General features: G+C 38.5%; 2 protein-coding genes across 2 annotated transcripts; both read right to left on the bottom strand.

Annotated features, from left to right (window-relative positions):
* Window positions 1-12,615: 12,615 nt before the first annotated feature.
* Window positions 12,616-14,974, bottom strand: LOC104728912 (uncharacterized). Its single transcript, XM_087471774.1, has one exon. The coding sequence runs from the start codon at window positions 14,939-14,941 to the stop codon at window positions 12,764-12,766; it is 2,178 nt and encodes a 725-aa protein (XP_087327900.1). The 5' UTR covers window positions 14,942-14,974; the 3' UTR covers window positions 12,616-12,763.
* Window positions 14,975-22,779: 7,805 nt separating this feature from the next.
* LOC147935457 (uncharacterized) lies at window positions 22,780-24,207 on the bottom strand. Its single transcript, XM_087471775.1, has one exon. It carries the CDS (start codon window positions 24,117-24,119, stop codon window positions 23,499-23,501), a length of 621 nt encoding a protein of 206 aa, XP_087327901.1. The 5' UTR covers window positions 24,120-24,207; the 3' UTR covers window positions 22,780-23,498.
* Window positions 24,208-24,986: the final 779 nt, after the last annotated feature.

Genomic DNA, 24,986 nt, shown 5'->3' with positions numbered 1-24,986 from the left:
ACTTCCCTTACTCTCAACCACTCTACTGGTTCCTGCGCTTGGTACACTCTTCGCAAGTGCACACACAAGCCCTAACTGGTTCATCAGGTCGTGTTTCAGCGGGAGACTCGGTCGAGGTAGACGCAACAGACAATGAGTTTCCAGCTCGGTTCATCGGGCTCTCTTCATCTCGAACAGCTCGGTCTAACGGGTTCTCCCCCGTATGCACAAGTTGGCTTGATGGGTTCTCTCCCTCTCGCACAAATCGGTCCGGACAGCTATGAGTGAAATGTCCACTCCTCCCACACTCGGTACAGATAAAATGATATGGGATCAACGGACGTTGCGGTCTCGCTCTCCAGCAATGATTATTCAAGTGTCCTGGTATCCCACACGAATCACAAGGCCTCGAATGCCTCATGTAATCTGGGTTCGGACACTGATAGGCAAAGTGCCCTCGCATACCACAATCTTCACACACTGTATTCTCTGGGGAAAACATACGTGTAAGTGCTGTCCTCCAGCAGTTCATGTTCCACACTCCCTCGCATAGATCGCAATAAGGCTGATTCCTTATGTTGACTTGATTCGGATACACCACTCTCTTTCGGGTAGTGGATCTAGTCCTCAGTCGGCCCCTTGGTTGTGTAGTCACAGACTGCGCGTCCGGCTGCTCTCTCAACTGCATCTCCTTATATGTCATCCTCGGCCTCTTCGAACTACTCTCTCCTTCCTCTAACCTTACATGCCCTCGGTTCAATCTCCTTAACTCGGAGATCCTCTCCCACTCTAGGTATCTTGGTTCTTCCTCTTGGTCAGCTAACACCATCCGCAAAGGTATGGCTTGAATAGGACTGTTGTGCCTCGGCACAACCTGGTCCGGTACTGCTTGGTCTGGCACCACTTGATCTGGTCCATCTTGGTCTCTCACAACTTGGCTTGAACTGGCCCTTGGACTCGCATCCCCTCTGTGCTCCATACTTGGATCAGCTTCTTGGTCTTGATTTCTTGGTATCGTTTCTTGATCACTCCTTGGTTCTACCACCAAAGTTGGTATCCCCTCATCATCACTTGACAAAATCTCGATCACCTCCACAAACTCTTCTTTTCTTGTCGGTTCTTCGGACTTAGAGTCTCCGTCACCTGGATTCTTTTGCCTCTCAGCTTCCGGTACTATAGGTTCACCTTCAACTCCATCCACTCTCACCGGTGAGTGCAACTCGTTCAGCCTACGCAGAATTTCTGCGACCATCTCTGCTTTCTCCTCCACCGGTTGTCCAGCACTGGTACCTCCGGTCTCGGGTGTTACCCCATTCCCACTAGCAGCAACTTCTTCTCCTAGTGCATACACCTCCGTCAAGAAGTTCAGAATCCTCTTGACTGCCTCCGGGTACTCTCTCATATAATCTTCGGGATTAACATCGCCATGATGATCCTCCACAAATTCCAACAGCAACTTTTGTAACTTATCGGCGAGCTCAACCTCCTCCTCTCCATGATCTCCAATTGGGACAGTTTGAAAACTTCCTTGCGCGTGTATCCTTACTTGGATACGACTCGGCTCACCAATCTCCAACACAACCGTCTGATCATCCTGATCCACTTCCATTTCTTCCGATCCGTCTAGACACTCAGATGGATCGGTCTCAATAGACAGGTTGTCATAGTCTCCGATCAATCGCCAATCCACACTCTTGTTCGGATCAACTGGCTCGTGACTACTCTCCGACTCCGTCGACAAATATCCATTGTGATGCTCATAACCCTCATGTCTCGGCCCCTATTCCCCTGAACCATCCCCGCAACCTGAATCACCTGAAGACATCTAAACCCACAAAACAAGGTCAGATGCTAGCCCATTCTAAGGTTCAACTCAAAGCTAGACAAGCAAACAACCGGATAAAATTTGTGTTTTTGCGACACATTTACTCGATAAAACATTGAAATGCACAAGTGCTCGCGGGTAGTCTTTGTTCGCGCACATCAACAGCCTGAAGACCGAACAAGGCATTAATGCGGCTTGGGGAGAACTCATACACCCAATCTCTGACAAGCACATCAACTGAGTTCCCTTCAACCTTAACTGCTAGAAGATTCGCCCAGAACTCATAGACAACATCAGAATCATAAGACCCGATTTGAGTGACAGTTTTCAACAGACCAGCTTGATCAAGCAGCTCCCTAGCTGGATCATCTACTCCCAGAGAGTAGCAAACCTCAGCGGCAATAGTTCAATAAGCAAAGAAACCATACCTTCGAGCAGCCTCAGCAGATATGAACCATTTTGAGTCAAATTCCTTTGAAGGTGCACCGCGAGACGAGGACACACCCTTGTCCTTGCCAAGAGACGGACGCTTGGAGTCGCGGCTGTCCCCATCAGCAGCTGGTTGTCGTTTACGCAGCCGAGACGAGATTTCCTGATTCGACAGAGTAGGCAAAGGGACATCACTAGTGAGATCAACCACCGGATAACGAAAAATTGTCCTTCTTGGTAGAGAAGACGAAGAGTCGCATGTGTCATGATCCGCTTCGACAGACATCGGCCTGGGAGAAGGACTCTCAGGCACTGGAGGCACTGTAGTTGCTTCATCGCGGGGTTCGTAGATGACCATCGCCGTTGTAGGATCAATCGGAACATAGGGAGATGACGGTGGTAGGGCTGACGGAGGGGTGTGAAGCTCTTCATCAGAGCTGGAATCATAGTGGAAACGGCTAAACACATATTTCATGGTGATCAAAAGTTAGAGAGCAAAATCAGAGGAGAGAAAAAAAAATAGAAGCTTAATCGACAAAGATCTGAAATCGCAAGAATGTGACAAACTCAAAAAAAAAACCTAGCCGCTCCTTTTATACACCTTCATGAACCTTAATAGACAATTAAGCCTCGGCCCATCAACCAACTACCCCCTGAAAACACTCAACGAATCTGTTATGGTACATCGAATATTTTTCCCTTTTTAATCTCATGTGCATTGATCACATGATCCTAATAAATCAGATTCTCCACCCCATTAAGGAAAACAGTATCTGTTCACGACTCAAATCATCAGATACACATATCTACTAACAATGAATGTGAAGGCACCCAGATCGAGAAAAACACATGTGAGCAAAACAAGATTTTTTTTTTTTTAATTATTATTTTAGAAAAAAAAATCGAAACACAGAACGCAGTATTAACCGTACATTTGCTGTGTCAACCACTTGTTCAGAACATTTGCTAGGAGCTATCACAACCTCTTGAATTGTTGAAAATCAGAGACCTAATGCAAGTGGGTAGTCTTTCACACTGCCATGCCTTTAGTCTGCAATCCAACCCTAACATGTTAAGACAGCTGGAGATTCTCTCTTTGAAGAGCACACATAATTTTATATATATATATATATATATATATATATATATATATGTGTGTGTGTGTTTCAGCCTTATGTTAGCTGTTTCACCGACATGTATAACAGTGACATCGTGAGAAATTCGCCACCAAATCAGAGTTTTCCTCTTGAGAATGTATGTATGTGTCTCTTCACAGCTCTTTGACCTCCTTAAAACATGATAACATTTGACAGGATGGATAGACCGGCATGACATGCAGCTATTTCCCACAATTGCTTTCAGAGTGCTGATCTTTTATATATTCTAGGATTTCCATGACCTGTCCTAGCACATGTTCCTGTCTCTAATCAACACATCTTAGGTAAAAACAGGTTAGAACTCACAAACACCAATGGACTTCCTCAGATTTACAAATCTGTTGAAGTCCAGAGGCTTGGTAAACAAATCAGCTAACTGCAAATCAGTGCTCACATGGTCAATCTCGATCAGTTTCGCCTCAACTAGTTCACGAACAAAGTGGTGTCTAATATTTATATGTTTGGTTCGTGAATGCTGAACAAGATTCTTTGAAATATTTATTGCACTCAAGTTATCACAATGAATTAAAAGAGTATCAAAATCCATACCATAATCAGAGGCCATTTTTCGCATCCACAGAAGTTGTGTGCAACAGCTTCCTAGCGCAATGTACTCAGCTTCAGCAGTTGAAAGAGAGACACTGTTTTGTTTCTTGTTGTGCCATGAGATAATATTGTTGCCCATGAAGAAGCAGCCTCCACTTGTGCTATGATGATCATCCACAGAACCTGCCCAATCAGCATCACAGTATCCACTCAGACTGGTGTTGGTATCCTTGGTATAATAGATGCCAAAGTCCAATGTCCCTTTGATGTACTTGATGATCTTCTTTACAGCCAGTAAATGCGACATCTTAGGCTTGGCTTGATAGCGTGCACAAATCCCTACTGACAGACATATGTCTGGCCTACTAGCAGTCAAATACAACAGACTTCCAATCATTCCTCTGTATAGTCTTTCATCTGCATCCTCCCCTTCTTTGTCCTTGGAGAGTTTGTCGTTTGCGCCCATTGGGATCTTTGCTTCTTTACTCTTATCCAAGCCAAAGCGTTGTACAAGCTCCTTAGCATAAGTACTTTGAGATACAAAGATCCCATCAGCTGATTGTTCAACTTGCAATCCCAAAAAGTACCTTAGCTCTCCCACCATACTCATTTCGAACTCCTGAGACATGCTTTCCACAAACTGTTTTACAAGAGGCTGACACGTGGAACCAAAGACAATATCATCCACATAGATCTGAACAAACATCATATTATTGTTGCTGTTGAGAACAAACAACGTTTTGTCAACACTCCCTCGACTGTATCCGTGATCCATCAGAAATGTAATCAATCTCTCATACCATGCTCGTGGTGCCTCCTTTGGACCATACAGGGCTTTCTTCAGTCGATAAACATGCTCAAGGTGCTGCGAGTTCTCAAAGCCCTTTGGTTGCTCAACATAAACCTCCTCTTGAAGTATTCCATTTAGAAAGGCACTTTTAACATCCATCTGATGCAAAGTGAACTTAAGAGCACATGCCATACCAAACATAAACCTGATTGACTCCAACCTTGCCACCGGAGCAAAGGTTTCATCAAAATCAATTCCCTCAATTTGAGAATAACCTTGAGCTACCAACCTTGCTTTGTTCCTTACAATGCAACCACTAGCATCACTCTTATTCTTGAATACCCACTTTGTTCCTACGACGTTAACGTCAACAGGACGCTAAGTGAGCTCCCAAACATCACTTCGTTCAAATTGTTCCAACTCATCTTGCATAGCAGCAACCCAGAACTCATCACAAAGTGTCTCCTTGTGATTCTTGGGCTCAATGGAAGAAACAAAACATGCAAATTGCACTACATCAGAGTCCTGAGAGACAGACTCCGGAACGACAGCCTTTTGTTTCTTCCCAGCCAACTGAGCAAAATTAATATGCTTCCCTCTGGTAACTCTACCCCCCTGAATCGCACCTATAACATCAGTAGAGGAGTGATTCCTATGAACCTGAGAAGGCACAGGATCTGAACCAGATGGTGATACAGGCCTGCCAGAGACAACAGGACGGGCAGCTTCTGGCACAGACTTCTCAGCATCAGTTACCAGGTTCGTGTCGGAGGCAATAGGCACCAATGCCACTCGCAGGAATGAGGTGTCGTCAAACACTACATTGACAGTTTCCTGAACGGATCTCAGACGTTTGTTGTAGACACGAAAGGCAGTGCTATGTCCAGAATAACCAAGAAAGATACCTTCATCACTTTTCGAGTCAAACTTACCCAACTGATCCTTATCATTCAGTATATAACACAGGCATCCAAACACATGGAAATAGTGCACAGTTGGAGACTTCCCTTTCCAAAGCTCATAGGGAGTCTTACTGGTCCCTGGGCGAACATGCACACGATTGATGATGTAACAGGCTGTTTTCACAGCTTCATCCCAGAACCGATGAGGCACTTGATTTCCATGTAGCATAGCTCGTGCCATTTCTTGCAGCGTTCTGTTCTTACGTTCAACAACACCATTCTGTTCCGGCGTTCTTGGTGCAGAGTACTGATGAGTAATGCCTTGATGTCCACAGAATTGCTCAAACTTGTCGTTTTGAAACTCACCACCATGATCGCTTCGAATGGTTTCGATTGAGCACTTCTCACATTTCATTTGCAAGGCAAGAATATGAAAACACTCAAGAGTATCAGATTTATCACAAAGAAACCTTACCCAGGTGTAGCGAGTGTAGTCATCCACCATCACAAAGATGAAACGTCGACCAGAGATACTCTGAACTTGTATAGGCCCCATTAGATCCATGTGAACCAACTGTAAAACATGACTTGTGTGAATATCTGTCAGAGACCCATGAGATGCTTTGATCTGTTTTCCCTTGTTGCATGGACCACATACAAAGTGTGGATCACTTTTCAGCTTTGGCAGTCCGCGTACAACTTCTTGGTTTGCCAATTTCAACATTGTGCGCACATTCAAATGACCAAGTTTCTGGTGCCACAGCTCTGTGTCTAACTCAACAGTGGCATTAAAACATGGCATTTCTGATTTCCACATATAGCAATTATTCCCAGATCGTTTACCTCTGAGTTTGACAGACCCTTGTTGATCAGCAGCTTTGCAATCCTTCTTGGTGAAAGTAACATCTAAGCCCTCATCACACAGTTGACTGACACTGATCAAATTGGCCTTCAATCCATCTACCAGGAACACATCATTCAGTTGGAGTTGAGTGTCACCACTAGTTGCACCCTTCCCTCGAATTGTCCCCTTTCCTCCATCTCCAAATGTGACTCTTCCAGCAGCAACATCTTCTATGTGAGACAAATTGTCGAGAGCCCCTGTCATGTGTATGGAGCATCCGCTGTCAAAATACCACTTGGTCTGTTCAACTTCAGTTCTATCTGCTGTGTATGCAACATGACAGTAGAGATCATCTTTTCTGACAAACCCTTCCCTAACTCTTTTAACAGCTGGGTAGAAGCTACCATTCTGCACTAGATTTGTCACACGATTCTGATATTTGAAGCATTGGGCCTTGTAGTGGTTTAGATGACCACAGTACCAGCATCATCTTCTCCTGCTGTGACCAACAGGTCGCTGAGCAGCGTGAGGATAGCTCTGTGGACCATACGACTGTCTCCCCGGTATCTCACGCTGCATAAACATCTGTCTGGGATGCAGGTTTACCTTAGGGACCTGATTATGATATATGTTTGGTGCAACAGGTTGTGCTTTGAGTTTTGGCTCAGAGTTCTGCCCTTTAACAAACTGTGTGGACTTGTCAGAGCTGATTCTCTGATAACCCAGACCCCACTTTGCAGTGCTTGATTGTCCAGTACTGAGCAAGAAGTCCAGATCTTTAGTTCCTTTACTCAGCATCCTGATGCTCTTCAGCTGTTCTTCCAATTGCTTCTCAAGACGCAGAGACTTGGCTTTTTCTTCACTCAGTTCCTTAGACAATATTGCAATGTTCATCTAAAGCGTATTTCTTTTGGCAGACAACTCACTCTTATCTTGATTCTTTTGCACAATCGTCTGAATAAGAAGACTTATCTGATCTTCCATTGACAGGCCAACCTCCTCCCCATCTGAGTCTGACTCGATTTTCTTGTCAATGTCTTCTTTCAACAACAGAACTTCATCTTCTTCATCTTCCTCGATTACTCCCAGCAGAGCTACAAAGTTGTTCAGAATTTCACCTTTGTTATCTTCTTCATCAGAATCACTTTCACTCCATGTGATGTAGGACTTCTGATTATTTCCTTGGGAGGGACAATCAGTCTTGGTATGACCAAAACCTTTGCATCCATAACATTGCAGAGAGTGCTTCCGTTCGTTGTTTGGACACTCAGCCTTGTAATGACCATATCCTTCACACTCAGCACACTGGCGTTCTGACTTATCATTCTTCCTGAACCCCTTGGCAGAATCTACACTGGCAAGTGATGGAGTTCCCTTCCGCTGACCTCTTTCCATCTTGCGAAAATACTTCTTAACCAACAGACCAACCTTATCTTCGTCCTCAAGCTCCTGCAATTCAACAAGCTTCTGTTCTTCTGCAGCTTTAAGAGCAAATGACTTAGCATTCATTTTCTCTTTCTTCTTTAGTTGCATCTCAAACGCCTGCATCATCCCAACGACCTGATTGTACTTGAGCTCATCAGAATTAAGAGACACATCAATTGCAGACCTGTGCGGTTGAAACTTGTCAGGTAAACTTCTAAGGAATTTCTTGACCAGTTTCTTGTCCTTGTATCGTTTACCCAAAACGACAGACTCTTGAGCAATACCACTCAACCGGCTACTATAATCCGCCATAGATTCGGTTTCAATCATTTGCAGATTCTCAAAGTTAGACGCAAGATTGTCCAACCTTGTGCGCCTAACACTACAAGTTCCTTCAAAAGTGACGACCAGAATGTCCCACGCCTCTTTAGCTGACACACAACCTTGAACTTGGTTGAAGATATCTCTCGGCAAAAGATGACCGACAACGCTTGCGAATTGTGTTTGGCCTCAGCCTTTTCTTCAGTTGTCCACTTCTTTCTGTGTTTTTGCACCAATTCACCATCTTCATTCTTCTCAGTTGGATGAGACCAGCCGTCCTCCACTGCAAACCACGCTTCCCTGTCAATGCTCGAGATGACCTGTTGGATTGAGACTTTCCAGTAACCGAAGCATTCCGGATCCAGTTTCAATGGCCCTTGTAAAGTAACAACCTCCAGTGATTTCTCCATACCCTAGTCGCAAGATCTCACCTGTTGAAAAAGATAACAGACTTTTTATCATGTGTCTGCTCTGATACCAATTGTTAAGGTATAGAGATAACACAACACACAAAAACTACACTTGGAACGCGCCAAGCAAACGCTTTTAATCAATCTTATAAAAACCCACATTTCTTACAAGACTTAAAAAACAAAGCTCACTCTCCTATCTATCTAACACAACACCTTGTGTAGATCTAAAAGAGTATACTACACACACTCACCTTCAAAGCCTTTTGTATTTGCTTGAAGGTTTACAAATCTCACAAACTTTATCCCACGAGTGCTAACTCTTTTTTGCGGCTAGCCCTCGTCATTTTATAACCTCACAAACAATCTCTAACCTAGATCTTTGTGAATCCTAACTAAAAGGAAATATTCCTTATCTCTAAGAAAATATCTTCCCTTATCTCTTCTTATCAAATATACTCTCAATATCTCAAATATATCTTGATCTCTTCTTCCTTTCTTCTCACGCATCTTGTCATCGTATCCACAATACTTCTCCACATCAGCACGTCATGCCACGTCAGCATATCAGCCCTCTGAGACACTTCACAGCTGTCTGTTCCCTTCAGAGCTCTGTTGCACTTTCACCAGGGTGGTCCCAATCAAGCAAAGATCCCCATTGTTGATCACCGCTCCTTGTGCTGGGAAGTGAGGGGATGATTTGAATGGAAAATACTCTCTTTTTAAGAAGCGGTCTTCAATGATCTGATCATTATAAATACCATTTTCATCATCGTCATCGTCATTTCGCAGTCCTACATTATCATCATCACCATCGAGCATGAACTTATCAAACTTGACACGTGCCCAAGGACAGAAAAAAAGATGTTGAAGAGGGAGGTCTTCGCCACAAGAATCCATGGCTACTGCTTCACCGGAAAAGGTTGGACTATCTGTTTGTGTTGTTGTGAACACCAGAAATGGGTTTCCATCAATTTCCTCCTTACGAAACACACCTACGGAACTCATGGTTGACACAATGGACATTTGGATTTTTGTAACATTCTTTGTCTCCTTTCCCTCTTTGTATATATATTAGCCAGTCGTTTAATATTAGAACTACAAATACAGCTAAGCTTTTGGTCTTTTTATATTCTTTGTTATTAAAAAATTTCGTTCATGAATTTATTGAACACGAATGTACCAGAGGAGACCGTCTTCTCCGGATCTTGCTTCTAAATTTTAGGTTTATATGAAAATGCACTCTCGATTGGAACAAAGCCTTCGTATCACATATCTGAGAACGAGAATTGTCATTGCTTCACGTACGTAGGAAAAAATTGCACTATAAATATAGTATACAATACATAATATTTTTTTCTACTATAAAAAAAATTCTACGACCAATATTGACGATTGTTGGACTATTTAGCATGCCTTTTATATATTTTGACTCTGAATAATTATCACAAATTGTCACAAAAATAATTGGAATCAGAGGAAGATTTTCGTAAATAGCACTAAATTTTTATTAAAAAAAAATCTAGCACAATATTTCTAAAATTCTAAAATAGCACTATGTTTTAAAATTAAATCTTAAATTCAAAATACTAAACTCTACTTCTTCAAAATTATAAATTAAATGTAAAGTTAAAAATCCAAACTTAAAAAAGTTCTAAAAATTAATTTAAAATATTTTAATTATGTTAAATAGTGCTACTTTGAAAATTTTGTTGAGTGTGTATTATTTAACGGTCCATATTAGTATCGTTATTGTGTTCTGAATTCATATTTAACGGTTCATATTAGTATCGTTATTGTGTTCCGAATTCATATTTGCTATTATTAGGGAAAAAACAGACAATATTTTAAACTTGAAGTTACCCACAACAAATTTTCTTTTAAGATCAAATACAGCTTCTTTGCATATAATATTGGAAAAAAAATAATCCATCAAAATACAGCCAAGACTGGTTTCTATATACTGTATTACTTTTTTGGTCAAGGAGCTAAGGTCTTTTTATATTATTTGTTATAGCTAGGAAGTCGTTAATTATTGTTTTCGACTCTCTTTACGATCTTTCTTTTATATATTTTCTGTTCTCCCACTTAAGAGAGATGGACGAAAGTCGTTGAAGACAGGAACATGTCCTGAATTCACGTAGGACATTGTTAACTTCATTTTAAAAAAAAACCTAAAGAAGTCCCACTTACTATAACGCTGATAACAAGGGCGGACGTAAGTTGTTAAATTTTTCACATTAATGTTATTTTACGTGAATTTTTAAATATGCCCTGCTAAAATATTTTTTATTGTCCTCATTACCCTATTTTCTTCTTAGATATACTATTTATGTTGTGTATAATATTAAAATATCCTACAAATACAATACAAAAACTTAATTTTGTTTATATTTACTATGTTAACAAGCCCATATTCTATTAATAAAACAAAATTTTGTTACTTATATTAACTTGAAACTAATCAAATATTTTTAACTGATATAATTTTATTTAAAAAAATAATAAATAATAATTTAATATTATTGCCCCGGATAAAATAATTTTTTGGATCCGCCACTAGCTGATAATATTAGTGTAATATGACAAATGCCAGTATCACTGCGCCGACCAAAGCCTTCATTTGCGTGTCTTCTAGTATGCGAGCTCGAAGGGACGGTGGAGAGGTTTGAACAAAATTGTACAGATCGTATGTGGTCTTTCGCCATATGGTTGGTTTATTGTACAAAGTTTAGAAAACAAGCAAAGCTGAGCAATGCTCAACAAATTATAAGAAATGAGAAGTTACAAAAAAGATTAATGATAGATTAATATTGGAAAATTAATGCTTACTTACCAACTACTATATCAAACAATATATCAATTCTCTGGTTCAGAAACCGCTCTTCTCTCAACCACACCGCTTTGCCCGCAACTGGACTCTTCAACCACTTTCCCTCTGATCAAGCTTTGTTGCCGTGCCTATGTACTTTGAGGCTTTGGGCGGAAAAAAATGTGGCCTAATTAATTTAGTTAAATAATTATTTTTAACAAATGTAAAATATAACCATAAGAGAGTCAATGAGCAATAATACAAAGTTAAGGGTCTCAATGTATATAATAACATGAATATTTTAAGCAAAATACATATGCAAAACAACTTAAACCTACTAAATCAACAAAATATTTTTAATAATGTGGCCTAAAGGTCAAATGTATAAAATGTGGCTGTGGGCAAGTGCCCTTTTTTATAAAGGGTAAGCACGGCGTTATAGCACAACCTCCTTGTCAATAATCTCACCAAGACCTACATAGGTATTTTGAAAAGGTAGTGAGAAAAATGCTGATGTGTCAGGATAACAATTTTTTTTTTTCGATTGTAATAAACCTTACAATCAAATGGGAGGCTAAGCTGAGTGGAGACACAGTCATGCCTAACTGTCACTGTAGTTAACTTGAAGAATATATTTAAAGTTTTGTTTCGTGTTGTTCTCTTGAAACAGGATGAGAATACACAGGAGTCGGAGTGAGAAATAGGAAAAGATCTGATTTTAAGAAGGGGTTAGTATTACTTTTTCATAAGATGGATTAATATAGTTTCTACAGAGATCGCCTAGATCGATTCATGAATATGGTAACTGAGAAGTCAATCTAGAAACACTTGCAACACGCAAGGGTCCAATTAATATACCTCTGGTCTGTAACAGAAATAAGAAACATGTGAGTGATCAGAGCTATATATGAAGCCTAACATGAAACTACAATATGTTAGACTCAAATATGGGCAGAGTACTGAACCTTATGAACCCTCAAAACCATTTCTAATCTTCCAAATCCGTTTTATCACAGTAATTCGATGTGCGTTCAAGTATCAAACAACTTGGCAGCATCGATACCCACTAAATGCATTGATTATAAATTTGAAGATATAATATCGAAAGCCAACTCACAGTGACTTTCCATTATTGTAAATTAGCTAGTTGATGTTTTGGCTAAATTTCTAAGATATAATAAAATCACATTAAACATTTTATTTTTCCTTTTCCAAAAGTAGAAATTACATCTCATAATTGAATTAAAAAAAAAAAAAAAAAAAACCAACATAGCCAAATACTTCAAATTTTAATAAGGGAAAAGGGATGATAAAGAATGTACTTCAAGTACTCTTAGAATTGATGTTCTTTCCTATACAATTCCAAGAACAGAATATCGTACTTTTCCCTTTAAAAACTATTGGGAATGGACAACGGCGCTTACATCTGGTACAGATTGGTCGGGAGAGGGAATTGTTGAGAAGAATCCGAACATTTAGCTTTATTTGGCGGTTACGTCTATATGAGTACATGGAATAAGATAGGTAATAGTTTTTAGTATTACCAGGCCTCATGTACATGTCTGTCCCAAGTAGACAATCCACATGAAGAGCGGTGCAGCAGTCACTACATTTATAAAATCGCATTTCTGTTTTCTCATATGAGAGCGGGCGATAACCTGTTTCTTTTACTTCTTCTATTTTGCCTTCACAATTTTCACACCAGTCTGGTTGATCACTTGCCTCTTTCCCATCGCAAATTGTGAGAAAATGACTGTCATGCTTGTACCTTACTTTGAATGGTAAGGCAGCACACCGATAACATATAGAATAATTGCATATCGTGCATTCTAATTTTGATAGGTTGCTTTCGTATTTGCACATTTGACATAGTGTACTCTTCTCATCTGGGTTCCAAGGAAAATATAGCGGATGTTGGTGACCTTGATATTCGAAAGGTTCTATAATCGAGGCACACTGCAAATCTAAACAGAAGGTATCTTTTCCTACAGAATGCCCATAGCATAAGCCGGTACCAACACGATGACATTTATCACAAAAGAATGTACCTTCAACATTAGCAGGTCCTCTCATGGCAACTAGTAGTGTAAGTGGATGTGGATATAAAGGATGTCGTATCATGCGTGGAGCATTTGCACAACTTCCGTGAAGGATGAAATCGCATTCCATGCATGAATAAAAATCATCTTCACCGATTGGAAGGGCACACCCTCGACAATACTTAATTATGTCACAAGCATTGTCGATCTCACGTTGTAGATGGTGACTATGAAAAGGATGAAGTATTATTCCATCAGCAATCCTCTTGAATGGCTCACCATCGTCTATTTCATCTTCTTTTTCTGGTACTCCTGTGAGTTCGTTTCCATCCCACACATATTTGTGTGTTGCACATTTTGAATGAACAAAATAAGCATCACATTTCTTGCACGAGTATGCACCATAGTTGTTGTCGACTTGTTTACGACAGACTCCGCAAGACAAATTTCCAGATGGAAGAGAAGAGGTAAAAGAGATACGGTGGGGGTGACGGGATATTCTTATGACATGCGGAAACCCAAAACAGCCTTCATGGATTACGAAGACACACTCGATACAGATGTAGGTGGGATCAAGCTTCTCAATCATTGCACAGTAAGTGCAAACTAAAGAAGCTTGTGCAGGGAATAAGGTGAGAGGGTGGTGATGGCTTTTTGGATGGTCGGCAACATAGGGTACCGTCTTCATCGCACACACCGGATGCATACTTAAATCGCATGTTGTACAGTGATAAAACATATCAAAGACAACTTCCTTACAACATATGCACTTCATTTCCCTGCTTGCAAAACTGTAAAGTCGAAGAGAATGATTGGGGTGGGAAGGGTGTTTGATCTCAAGTGGAGATTCAACGCATTCTTTGTGGAACTTTTTTCCACATTGTTGGCATGCGAAATAGCTTGCGCTGGGCATTTCCGATTCGCATGCACCGCACTCGAATTCTTCACGACTCGGTTCTTCATTGTTGCACCAAAAAAGAGGCACTACAGGGAGTTTACATATACCAGGGTGGTCACAATCAAGTAAAGATTCGTCGTGCTGATCACTTGGGAAGTGCGGGGATGAATTGTATGGGTTTAACTCAGGAATAGCATCATCATCATCTACATTTTCACCATCTTTATCACCATCTACTTTTCCATCATCTTCATCGATTTCATAATCTTCATCGTCATCGATGTCATCATCTTCATCGTCATCGATGTCATCGTCTTCGTCGTCTTCGTCGTCTTCTTCTTTGCCACTACCTTCATTGTTATCGTCACCACCACCATCATCATCGTCGTCATCGTCATCATCATCAACGTGCATATTTAGTTTGAACTTGAGGAATTTGAGACGTGCACGAGGACAAAGAAAAAAAGGATTCATGGCTAGTGCTTCATCGGGATGTGTTAATGTGTATATCCAATATGATTTTTCATCCATTTCCACCTTACGAAATACACCCACGGAACTCATGACTGCTACAATAATATTAGGGGGATTTTGATTTTTGTGATATTCTTCATCTCTTTCTCCCCCACCTTGCATATATATTTATTTACCTTGACATCTAATCTAATATTAAAAGCTTGTGAATACAGCTAGTGGGCTTGGTCCTTACAATATTCTTTGCTCAAAGAAAAAGTCGTTCATTATTGTTTTCGAATAGCTGTCCAATCTCTTATAATGTATATTCATTATATAACTATATAATTAGAGGATACATTTCAAAGAAAGTTAATAATGATGTATTTTATGATTCTACCAAAAAAATGATGTATTTAATGTAATATTTAATATTTTAATAGTTGCTGATGACAATAAAATTGTATAGTGATCTAATAACAAACAAATAAAGTAAAAATGACATGAAGAACTACCATAAATAAATGTAATTTTCATAAAATTTATTGAAAATTGTTACACAATTATCTAAAACTAAGAGTTGTGATTGGAAAAAAAAAGGGAGCGGAAGTATAAGAGTTCTTGTTTTATAATAGTTGTCGTTTTAAATTTTCGATGCATATGTTTAGTAAAAATATCAAATTAATTTCAACTGTTTGAATGTGTTGACCAATAAAAAAATTTAAAAATATATGAAAGAAATGACAAAATAAATAATTTAGTTGTTCTTTTAATCTATGTAAAAAATTTAAACGACAAGTAATTTAAAACGGAAAGAATATATATATAAAAATTTACGATCAATAAATTCTACCGTATATGGCATATATACAAATTCAGTTATAATCATCCTATAATTCTTCGGTTAGAAAAACATATAAACATTTCAATAGACATAGTTGTTTGTAAAATACACACTAGTAGAAAAATGAGTTGGAATAAAATAATACGAATATAATAACATAACGAAAATACACAATTAAATAAATGATGTAATTTTTTACAAAGACATAATCGTAAAACATTATGTTTTTCAAATTAATGAAAATTACAACATATTTTCCAAATAATTACAATTTTTTGAAAAAAAAACATCCATAAAAAAATACAGTTAGTAGGATTGCTATTATTATATAAATTGCACTATTGCAGAGGAGACTTTCTTATTTGAATCGATCATCTGAATTTTAAATTAGATTTCGTATTTGAAGCGATCATCTGAATTTGAGACTTCTGATTTATCGATAAAATCTAAACTTTGAAAATTATCTATTAGTTTAACTATATAGTTTTTTTCTAGTTAGAACAAACTAAATGTTCTGTCTATCAAATCCAAACTAGAAAAAAACTATATAGTTAAACTAATAGATAATTTTCAAGAATATTATCTATTCAACTAATAGTTAAACTAATTTCTATTATAAACGTCTACAAGAAAATGCGTAAAGATTGAACACAATATAAGTATTTTTCTATATTATGTCTTATAACATCTCATATTGATCGTTACTTGTCACCCACTACATAACAATATCTCATCGTTGATCATTAATTACTTTTACAGTTTACCTGTCAACCATTTCGTTTTCTAACTTTAAAATGACAACTACGGGGGCTTATTGGGATCCGGCTAATTGAGCATGCTTGTCTTCTATATAGTATATAATAAAATCCATCAAGATACAGCTAAAATTGATTTATATATTAATAATTTTTGGATATTATATTGTTATTATTTTGGTCAAGGACCTAAGGTTTTTTTCTAAACAAAATTGGTTATAGCTAGAAAGTCGTTAATTAGTGCGATCTTTCTTATATATTTTCTCAAAATAAGAGATGGACGAAAAAATAGGGGGACATGATCACGTAGGACAATGTCAACTGCAACATCACACAAAATATTAAAGAAGTCCCACTTGAGCTCTTTAATTTATACATCTCTTCGTAAAATTGCACAACATCAAACATAATTATAGTTCATACATCTCTTTAACTCTACATCATATATAAAGAAGTGTTGTGCGTGCGATGATTGATATCAAATTTTATCTTTAAAACCAACTAATTTATAACAACGTAATATCTTAATTCATACCATTGATATAGTGGCAGACAAAATTTATAACAACAGTTTTTTTTTATAAAGATGCAGAAACTTATATAGTTTGAAATCAACATCAATTTCTTAGGATTGAAAATATGCTTTTTAATATACACGATTATAGCTTAAAATCAAATCGTTAGACATGCATCTTTTTTTTTTTGTTCAAACATATGGATTCATTCATTCGAAACAAAACACATACAAGAAGAGGGATCAAAGCCCCACGGTTTAAAAAGTTACAAAGAAGAGCTTTCTCCAAAGCCTTAAACATAAAGGTAGAAACATAAGACATCAAGTAGTAGTCCATGAGAGCTGTAATACAAACGCCTAAAGGCAGTTTGGAACATGTGAGGTCACGGTTACTTGAATGCACATCTTCAAGGGACTCGACAGATGATATGTTTGTCATGGTCATTAGACTCTTTGACGTTGAAGAAGAGATCATATCCAAGGGTCTCCGAAGGAGAGCTTTGTCAAGGGTTTGATCACGGTTGATGGTGCTCTGGTTGAGGGTTATAAAAGGGTTGGTTACGGTTTTTGGAGCAGGTGTGAGACACTTGAAGATTTTGTGGTAACCCCAACTCCATTGGTTTGGGATCATAATGCTACTAGCCTTCAAATGTTTAGGCGGAGACTTCAAAAAGTTGATAACTTGCAGTTTAAATGGTTCAGAGAGCATAAGAGATAATGAAAGGAGCCTGAAGACACACCAGTGATTAAGTAATCACAGCTCCATAGAGTCTGGATCATAATGCCGATTTCATTCAAGCTTCTAACTTCAAGAGCAAGGTCCTTAAGTGAGTCTATTAGCAGATTTTCTAAAGAAATCTTTAACCAAGCTAGCAACAGTGGTGACTTACATTCCAAATGCAGTCTTCGAACAAAAGGTTCCATAAGTCGACACAAAGATTGACTAGGGTGGAAGAGATTTGAGATCCGATCAAACCTGGATAATCGCAGAGGAAGGACTCATAAAACACCATTTGTTAATGGGCTCAGAAACCTTAATGGGCCGAGGATTGTTGAACCCACCAAAGAAAACCCTAGTTCCTCATTTGGGGGCAGAGAGTTCGCGCGGCGGCGTGGTTGAGCTGGTGTCGGATTCAGGGACTCAGACATCTCCGGTGAGGGAAAAGATGGTGGTTGAGGATTTATAGCGGGGCTTGAAGCATCAGAAGAGAAACCTAGGAGCTTGAGTTCTCCAGTACATGAGTCGAAGCCAAGAGTAGATCGTCGTGTGCCGTCAACGACTCCACCAGGTAATTCGCCTCTGATGGACTAAGGGATTCTGCTCCTGCCATCAACGATACCTGGTGATAGATCTCTTCTTGGGGAATCGGAATCCTATATTTGAGCGTTACTGGTTCTTTGGATAGCTTCACCGAGACGGAGGCGAGTAGCGGATAAGAGTTGCGAAGCTCCAACCACCCACTGACCTCCCTGATTTTGGATCGGCTAAAAGTTGCATACGGTTGGGGAACGGTCGAGGGGAACTAAAAAGCAAAAAAAGCTTTAAAACAACTAAGAAGAAATAGCTAAGAGAGCGAGAAGAAGGACAAGCAAGTCGGGTTATTGTCCCGACGCCGGCAAAGTTTTCCTTTACCGGCGTCGGAGGGAAGCAAAGGGTAAGGTTCCTTGATTCTTGTGTCTGGGAGAAAAATTGGGAAAGTTCTTAGACATGCATCTTAGGTTCGGATTAACTGAAATTTTACAGGTTCGTATATAAAAAACGAATCAGGTGTTGTGCGCGCGATGAATGGCAATAATTTCTTCATTCTCTTCCGTTGAGTACTCCTACATAGGTATATTCAAAATATTTGAAAACATGCTCATGAGTCAATATAGCAAAGAGCTTTTTAATGATAATATTAGTCTTATTAAACCTTCAATACAGATGGGACGCTAAGTTAAGTGGAGAGACCGTCACTATTAGAAATATAGACTTCCCATACAAAAATAACTGGAAATGAGTGGAACCACTCATATCTAATATATATATATATATATCATTTAAGATTCTACCTTACTTAATTTTCATTGTGAGATATTATATACTTAATACACTCTCTCAAAATGATGGTTATTCTAGACATCAATAACAATATGTTAGGACATGATGACAAACCAGCTATTAGGTTGGGCCGGTTGTGGATTCGATTGAATATATACGGACCAAACTCTGATATCAAATTAGAATATAAGCTTTCAACTCAAAACCAAATGGTCATAAGTTGAGCCATCAAAACCTGTTAAATCATCTTCGCCAGTTCTTCGATCAGCATTTCCCAAAATCAAAATAAGACAAAAGCCAGAGTTAGCAGAATGGTGAAATACGCAAAACAAACACGCCAAGATTCTAGCAATGAAATTCTTTATCATACCTCATTTTTCAAACATTTGGCTTGTTAGATTAAAACAATGATAAACAAACAGTCAAATTTTCTTCACATATTTGATTTCAGACAACGACTTATGTTTAAGAGACCCACAAGAAATAAAGAGACCTAGCTCAATAAAGATGCTTTCGATAATTCAATTTCTTATTATGGAATTGTCAGGAAGAGGGGGAGATTTAGAAGATCAATAAGGTATATGATATGTTAAAGAAGTTTAACACGGATATACTATTATTTTATTAGACTCACGCGGAAGGTGAGAGAATGGTCGGATATGCCAAAAATTGGGGCTTGAAAACTCCTTTCGAGTGGATGCCACAGGGCAAAGTGGAAGTTTGTGGTTGTTGTGGAGTTTTAGTGTGGGAGAGTGGAGGTGATGGCCTCGTCAAGGTAGTTTATTCATGCAAAAGTAGTGAATGGAGAAGAAATAATGCATTTAGTGGTAGTGTACGCGGCACCTATAGTGAGTCGGCATAGTGGGCTTTGGGAAGAGCTGCGGGAAACCATAGGGGTGGGGTGGGGGGGGGGGGGTTTGGGGATAGGAAGCCCTTTGATTATAGGAGGTAATTTAATACCATTTTGAGTTTGGATGAGAAGACATGAGGTAATGGTAGATTTTTGCCAGACTCTTTACCGTTAGGTGAGTGGATAACTAATTCGTCATTGATTGACATGGGTTTTATGGGTGGGAGGTATACATGGAAAAGGGGTCATGTGGAAAGTAATTTCATCGCTAAGAGGTTGGATCATATTCTATATTGTGTACAAGCAAGGTTAAAGTGGCAAGAAGCATTGGTGCAACATCTTCCGTATTTTGTCATCATATCATGTTCCGTTGTATGTGCAGTTAAGTTCGGAATAGAATATGAACCGGAGGGGAGGCCATTTTGCTTTGAAGCGGCTTGGTTGCATCATAAATGTTTTAAAGACTTACATCATACTTAGTGGGAATCGGGGTTATCAACACTAGAAGCACTTATTCAACTAAAGTGGAAGTTAAAAAAGTGATATAAAGAAGTTTTTGGTGAATTCCATACACGGAAGGAAATTTTGGTTGTAGAGTTAAGTGTCGTACAAGGGTTGTTGGAAACGGCTCAAACAGATGCCTTCATTGCTTTTCTTTTTTTGGACAAAGATGCCTTGATTGCTAAGGAAGAACAATTTCTGAGGTGCTTTGATGCGTTGTTAAAACAGGAAGAGACATTATGATTTTAGAAATCAAGAGAAAATATTATTTCTCTAGGGGATAGGAATACATTGTTTTCACACTTCTATTATTATTCAGAGAGAGAAAAATATAACAGAATCCCTGAAGTATGAGGACGACCTGGTGGGTGGTGGACAAGGGTGAGTTGGAGAAATTGACATTGTATTATTACAAAGAAATATACTCGCTTGATGGGGTTAGTACAAACAAGGAGATTATGCCAAAAAAGGGTTTTACGGCTTTGAGTAGAGATGAGAAGGCAGCTTTAGATAAATAGTTTACGAAAGCTGAACTTGAGATCGCAGTGAAGAGTATGGTAGTTTTAAATCCCCATGATCGAATGGTTTTCAACCGGTGTTTTATTATAAGTGCTGGAAGGTTGTTGGGAATTCGATAACAAGGTTTGTACTGAATTTTTTTGAGTCAAGTGTGCTTAAGAGGTCGACAAATGATGTGTTACTAGTGTTTTTGGCGAAAGTGGCAAAGCTCGAGAGGATAACCCAATTTAGGCCAATAAGCTTTTGTAATGTTTTGGTTTAGGTGATCACAAAGATGATGGTGATTAGGCTTACGAACATTATTTCTAAGTTGATTCGCCTGGCTCAAAAAAAAGTTTCATCTTTGGCAAACATTTTTTGATAAATCACTTTTGGAAAGGTTATTTGATAATTTGCGGCTGAGTGACCCACTATTTTTAGCATGGCAGTTTGATTGGGTTGAAGATTGAGAAGTGGAAATATGTTTGGGGACGAAGGCAAGTATCGGGATAGGGTGCATTTTCTCAAAGATTTGGGTCATCTGGCAACAGATTTCACGAGGACTCACTCATGAGTAGGAGTAGGAGACACACCAGAGGTTCGAGTAGAGAGGTTAATTTCTTGGATGAAGCTAAGTGACGGGTGGGTTAAAGTCACCACAGATGATGCATCTCATGGGAACTCAGGTCCAGCTTCTGTTGGCAGTGCTATTAGGGAATATGGTGAATCTTGGCTTTGTGGGTTTGTGGTACATATAAGGATTTTCACAACCCCTTTAGTAGAACTATGGGTTGTATACTATGGGACTAATTGCATGGGATCGGGGGTTCAGGCGGGTGGAGTTGGAGGTGGATTGGATTTGGAGCTGGTTGTTGGTCAATTTGAAGTCTGGGTTAGGGATTATCATCCCCTGCCTCTTGGTGCTTTTGTGCCAATGTTTTCTTTCAAGGGACTGGTTCCTCTGTATGGCTCATGTGTATAGGGTGGCTAGTCGTCTAGCAGATGGGTTAGCGACTATGTGATTTCATTAGATGTGGGTTTGCATTTGTTTGATTCTTGTATGATGTTACTCTCTAGTTATTGGCTGATGATGCAAATGTGACTGCGATCCCAAAGAATGTTGGGATGCAATTTTTTTGGCTTACAGTAATAAATGGTGGAAACAATTGTGTCCCTTCCTCTTAGAAAAAGAAAACGTATTAAACGAATCATTAAGTAGTACCATCACAACTATCTAAAAGACAAATAAAACATACATGGGATCCAAAATCAATGGTGTTAACTTGATTGCTCGAATAATTACCGGTATACTTAACCGTAAGGTAGTAGATTCAGAGTCGATCTACAAGAACAAGTGGTACACTAAAAAATTTTGAGAGTCGTAATTAGCTAAAACAAAGATATTTGTTTGATTTTTATGTTTTTCATAAAAATGCGTAGGAAATAAACGATTAAAGTTGTACAATAGCAAACATTGGATCACATGGTAATTAAGAGATCAACAACAAACAGAAATAATAAAATAGGAGTTCAACTACAAACAACCGTCCACAAACATGGGCACAAAATTAAACTAATCCTCTTTTAACGAATTAGTCACTAAAGTTGACTACTCATTTGGTAAGCTTTCATTTGAAACCTTCTAGCCAATTTTGCATTATCATACAAGTCCATTTAGTTTACACTGCATTCTAACATCAACTTTAGTTGACTAGAAATACATTGCTCAATTCACACTGGACACTTTTGATGCATAAAAAAAACTAGAATTTAATAGAAGGTGATATATTAATCATATTCTAGCATTAAGAACATGTGAATCAAAAGAATATAAAAGTTTAAAATCCCTAACAACAATCATATTATTGAATCTCATACTTAGACTCCCTAATCCCAGCTAAGAAACTACTCACACATAGCAAAAGTAACAATAGAAAGAGATTGGATTGATGAAATAAAGAGTAAAAGAGTTTATAATTCTTCACCAAATTGCCAATAAAAATGAATGAATCTCAAATCTGACAAAAGATAAATTACAAAAAGTCTCAATGCTTCAAAAACTCAAAAAAAATAAAAAATAAAGCGTAAGTCGTTTCTTAGATTTTTGAGGTTTTTTATACCCATTACAGACATAAGAAAAAACAAAACAGGTTAAGCAAAATCGAACTGGTCCGTCAAGAAAATATACCAATCTCTGTCAGATGTTGGACCGATCGGTCTGATACAGTCTGGTACTTTGGCTGGTTTAAAGTGGACCGATTGGTCCAGATGTTTGACCAATTGCTTCTGACAGCTTCTAGAAATGTCAGATCGACCGCTTATTCTTCATCACGCGCATTTTCCGACAAAACAAAGGGTACCGTCTTCATCGCACACACAGGATGCATACTCAAATCACATGTAGTACAGTGATAAAACATGTCGAAGACAACTTCCTTACAACGGTTGCAAATCGTTTCAGCGCTTGCAAAACTGTAAAGGTGAAGAAAATGATAGGGGTGGGAAGGGTGTTTGATTTCAAGTGGAGATTCAACACATTCTTTATGAAACTTTTTTCTACATTGGAGGCATGCAAAATAGCTGACGCTGGGCATATCCATTTCGCATGCACCGCACTCGAATTCTTCACGATCAGGTTCTTCATTGTTGCACCAAAAAAGAGGCACTACAGGGAGTTTGCAGATTCCAGGGTGGTCACAATCAAGCAAAGATTTGTCTTGCTGATCACCATTTCCTTTGGTGAAGAAGTGAGGGGATGAATTGTATGGGTACAACTCAGGAATAGCATCATCATCACCAAATACACATGGGATGCTTCTTCATCATCATCATCATCATCATCATCACTATCATCCTCATCATCATCATCATCATCATCATTATCATCATCATCGACATATTCATCTTCATCGTCATTGTCAAAGTCATCGTCATCGTCATCGTTAGGTACTTTGCCACCATTTTCGTGAGCATCTTTTTCATCGTCTTTTGGATCATCATCATCATCGTCATCGCCATCTACTTTGCCATCATCATCATCGTCATCGTCTTCTTCTTTACCACTATCTTCATCGTCATCGTCACCACCACCACCATCGTCGCCGTCGTCGTCGTCGTCATCATCATCAACGTGCATATTTAGTTTGAGCTTTAGGAATTTGAGACGCGCAAGAGGACAAAGAAAAAAAGGATCCATGGCTAGTGCTTCATCGGGATTTGTTAATGTGTATAGCCAATATGATTTTTCATCCATTTCCACCTTACGAAATACACCCACGGAACTCATGGCTGCTACAATAATATTAGAGGGATTTGGATTTCTGTGATATTCTTCATCTCCTTCTCCCCCCTTGCATATATATTATTTACCCTGCCATCTAATCTAATATTAAAAGCTCGTGAATACAGCTAGTAGGCTTGGTCGTTATATAATATTCTTTACTCCAAGAAAAAGTCGTTCATTATTGTTTGCGAATAGCTGTCCAATCTCTTATAATATATTCACTAGAAACATTTCAAAGAAAATTAATAATTTAATATTGATGTATTATATTATGAAATATAAACAATTTAATGATCTGTCAAATTATGACCATATAAATATATACGATCAAAATATCCAAATAAAAAAAATATGGAATATGCAAACATGGAATATCGCCTAATACATGTGTAACTTGTATCCACAAATTGTAATAGTATCTACATAACCATTGTAGTATTGATTCGATGTTGTTATTGTACCATAAACCATAAAACTAGACGATAATTATGTTTTAGGATAACCACATGACCATGATCGTATGGATTCAATGTTGTCCTCGATACGAATCTAACCAAATTTCCAAACAACAGTTTGTAAGAAACGAAAAGTTCATTCTTCTACAATTTTGGGAATTTCCTTGGTATAGTAGTTTGACCAACGGTTTATTAATATTTCTTCACCAGGTATAGGGTTCGAATTACAATGAACGCCAGCTGCTTGCTAATCAATTATGCAAATAATGCAAAACTTATTAGGAGGTCTCGGATGTCGCATGCTTTGTCGTAATTTCATGTGTTGCGAAAAAGTTGTGTGTTACGGAAAGAGTTGTACCGTAGTATAATTGTTTGTAAGATCTGTTCATCATTACATAACTAATTTTATATTATT

Source organism: Camelina sativa, chromosome 11 (assembly GCF_030686135.1).
Source record: "Camelina sativa cultivar CO46 ecotype springtype chromosome 11, ASM3068613v1".
In the NCBI taxonomy this organism is placed as follows: domain Eukaryota; kingdom Viridiplantae; phylum Streptophyta; class Magnoliopsida; order Brassicales; family Brassicaceae; genus Camelina; species Camelina sativa.
The sequence above is the reverse complement of the archived record's forward strand: the minus strand, read 5'-3'. Positions and strand labels throughout refer to the sequence as shown.

Bases quoted from the DNA above. Each gene is read 5' to 3' on its own strand.
- LOC104728912 (XM_087471774.1), bottom strand. From the start codon at position 14,941: ATGAGTTCCGTGGGTGTATTTCGTAAGGTGGAAATGGATGAAAAATCA.
- LOC147935457 (XM_087471775.1), bottom strand. From the start codon at position 24,119: ATGAGTTCCGTGGGTGTATTTCGTAAGGTGGAAATGGATGAAAAATCA.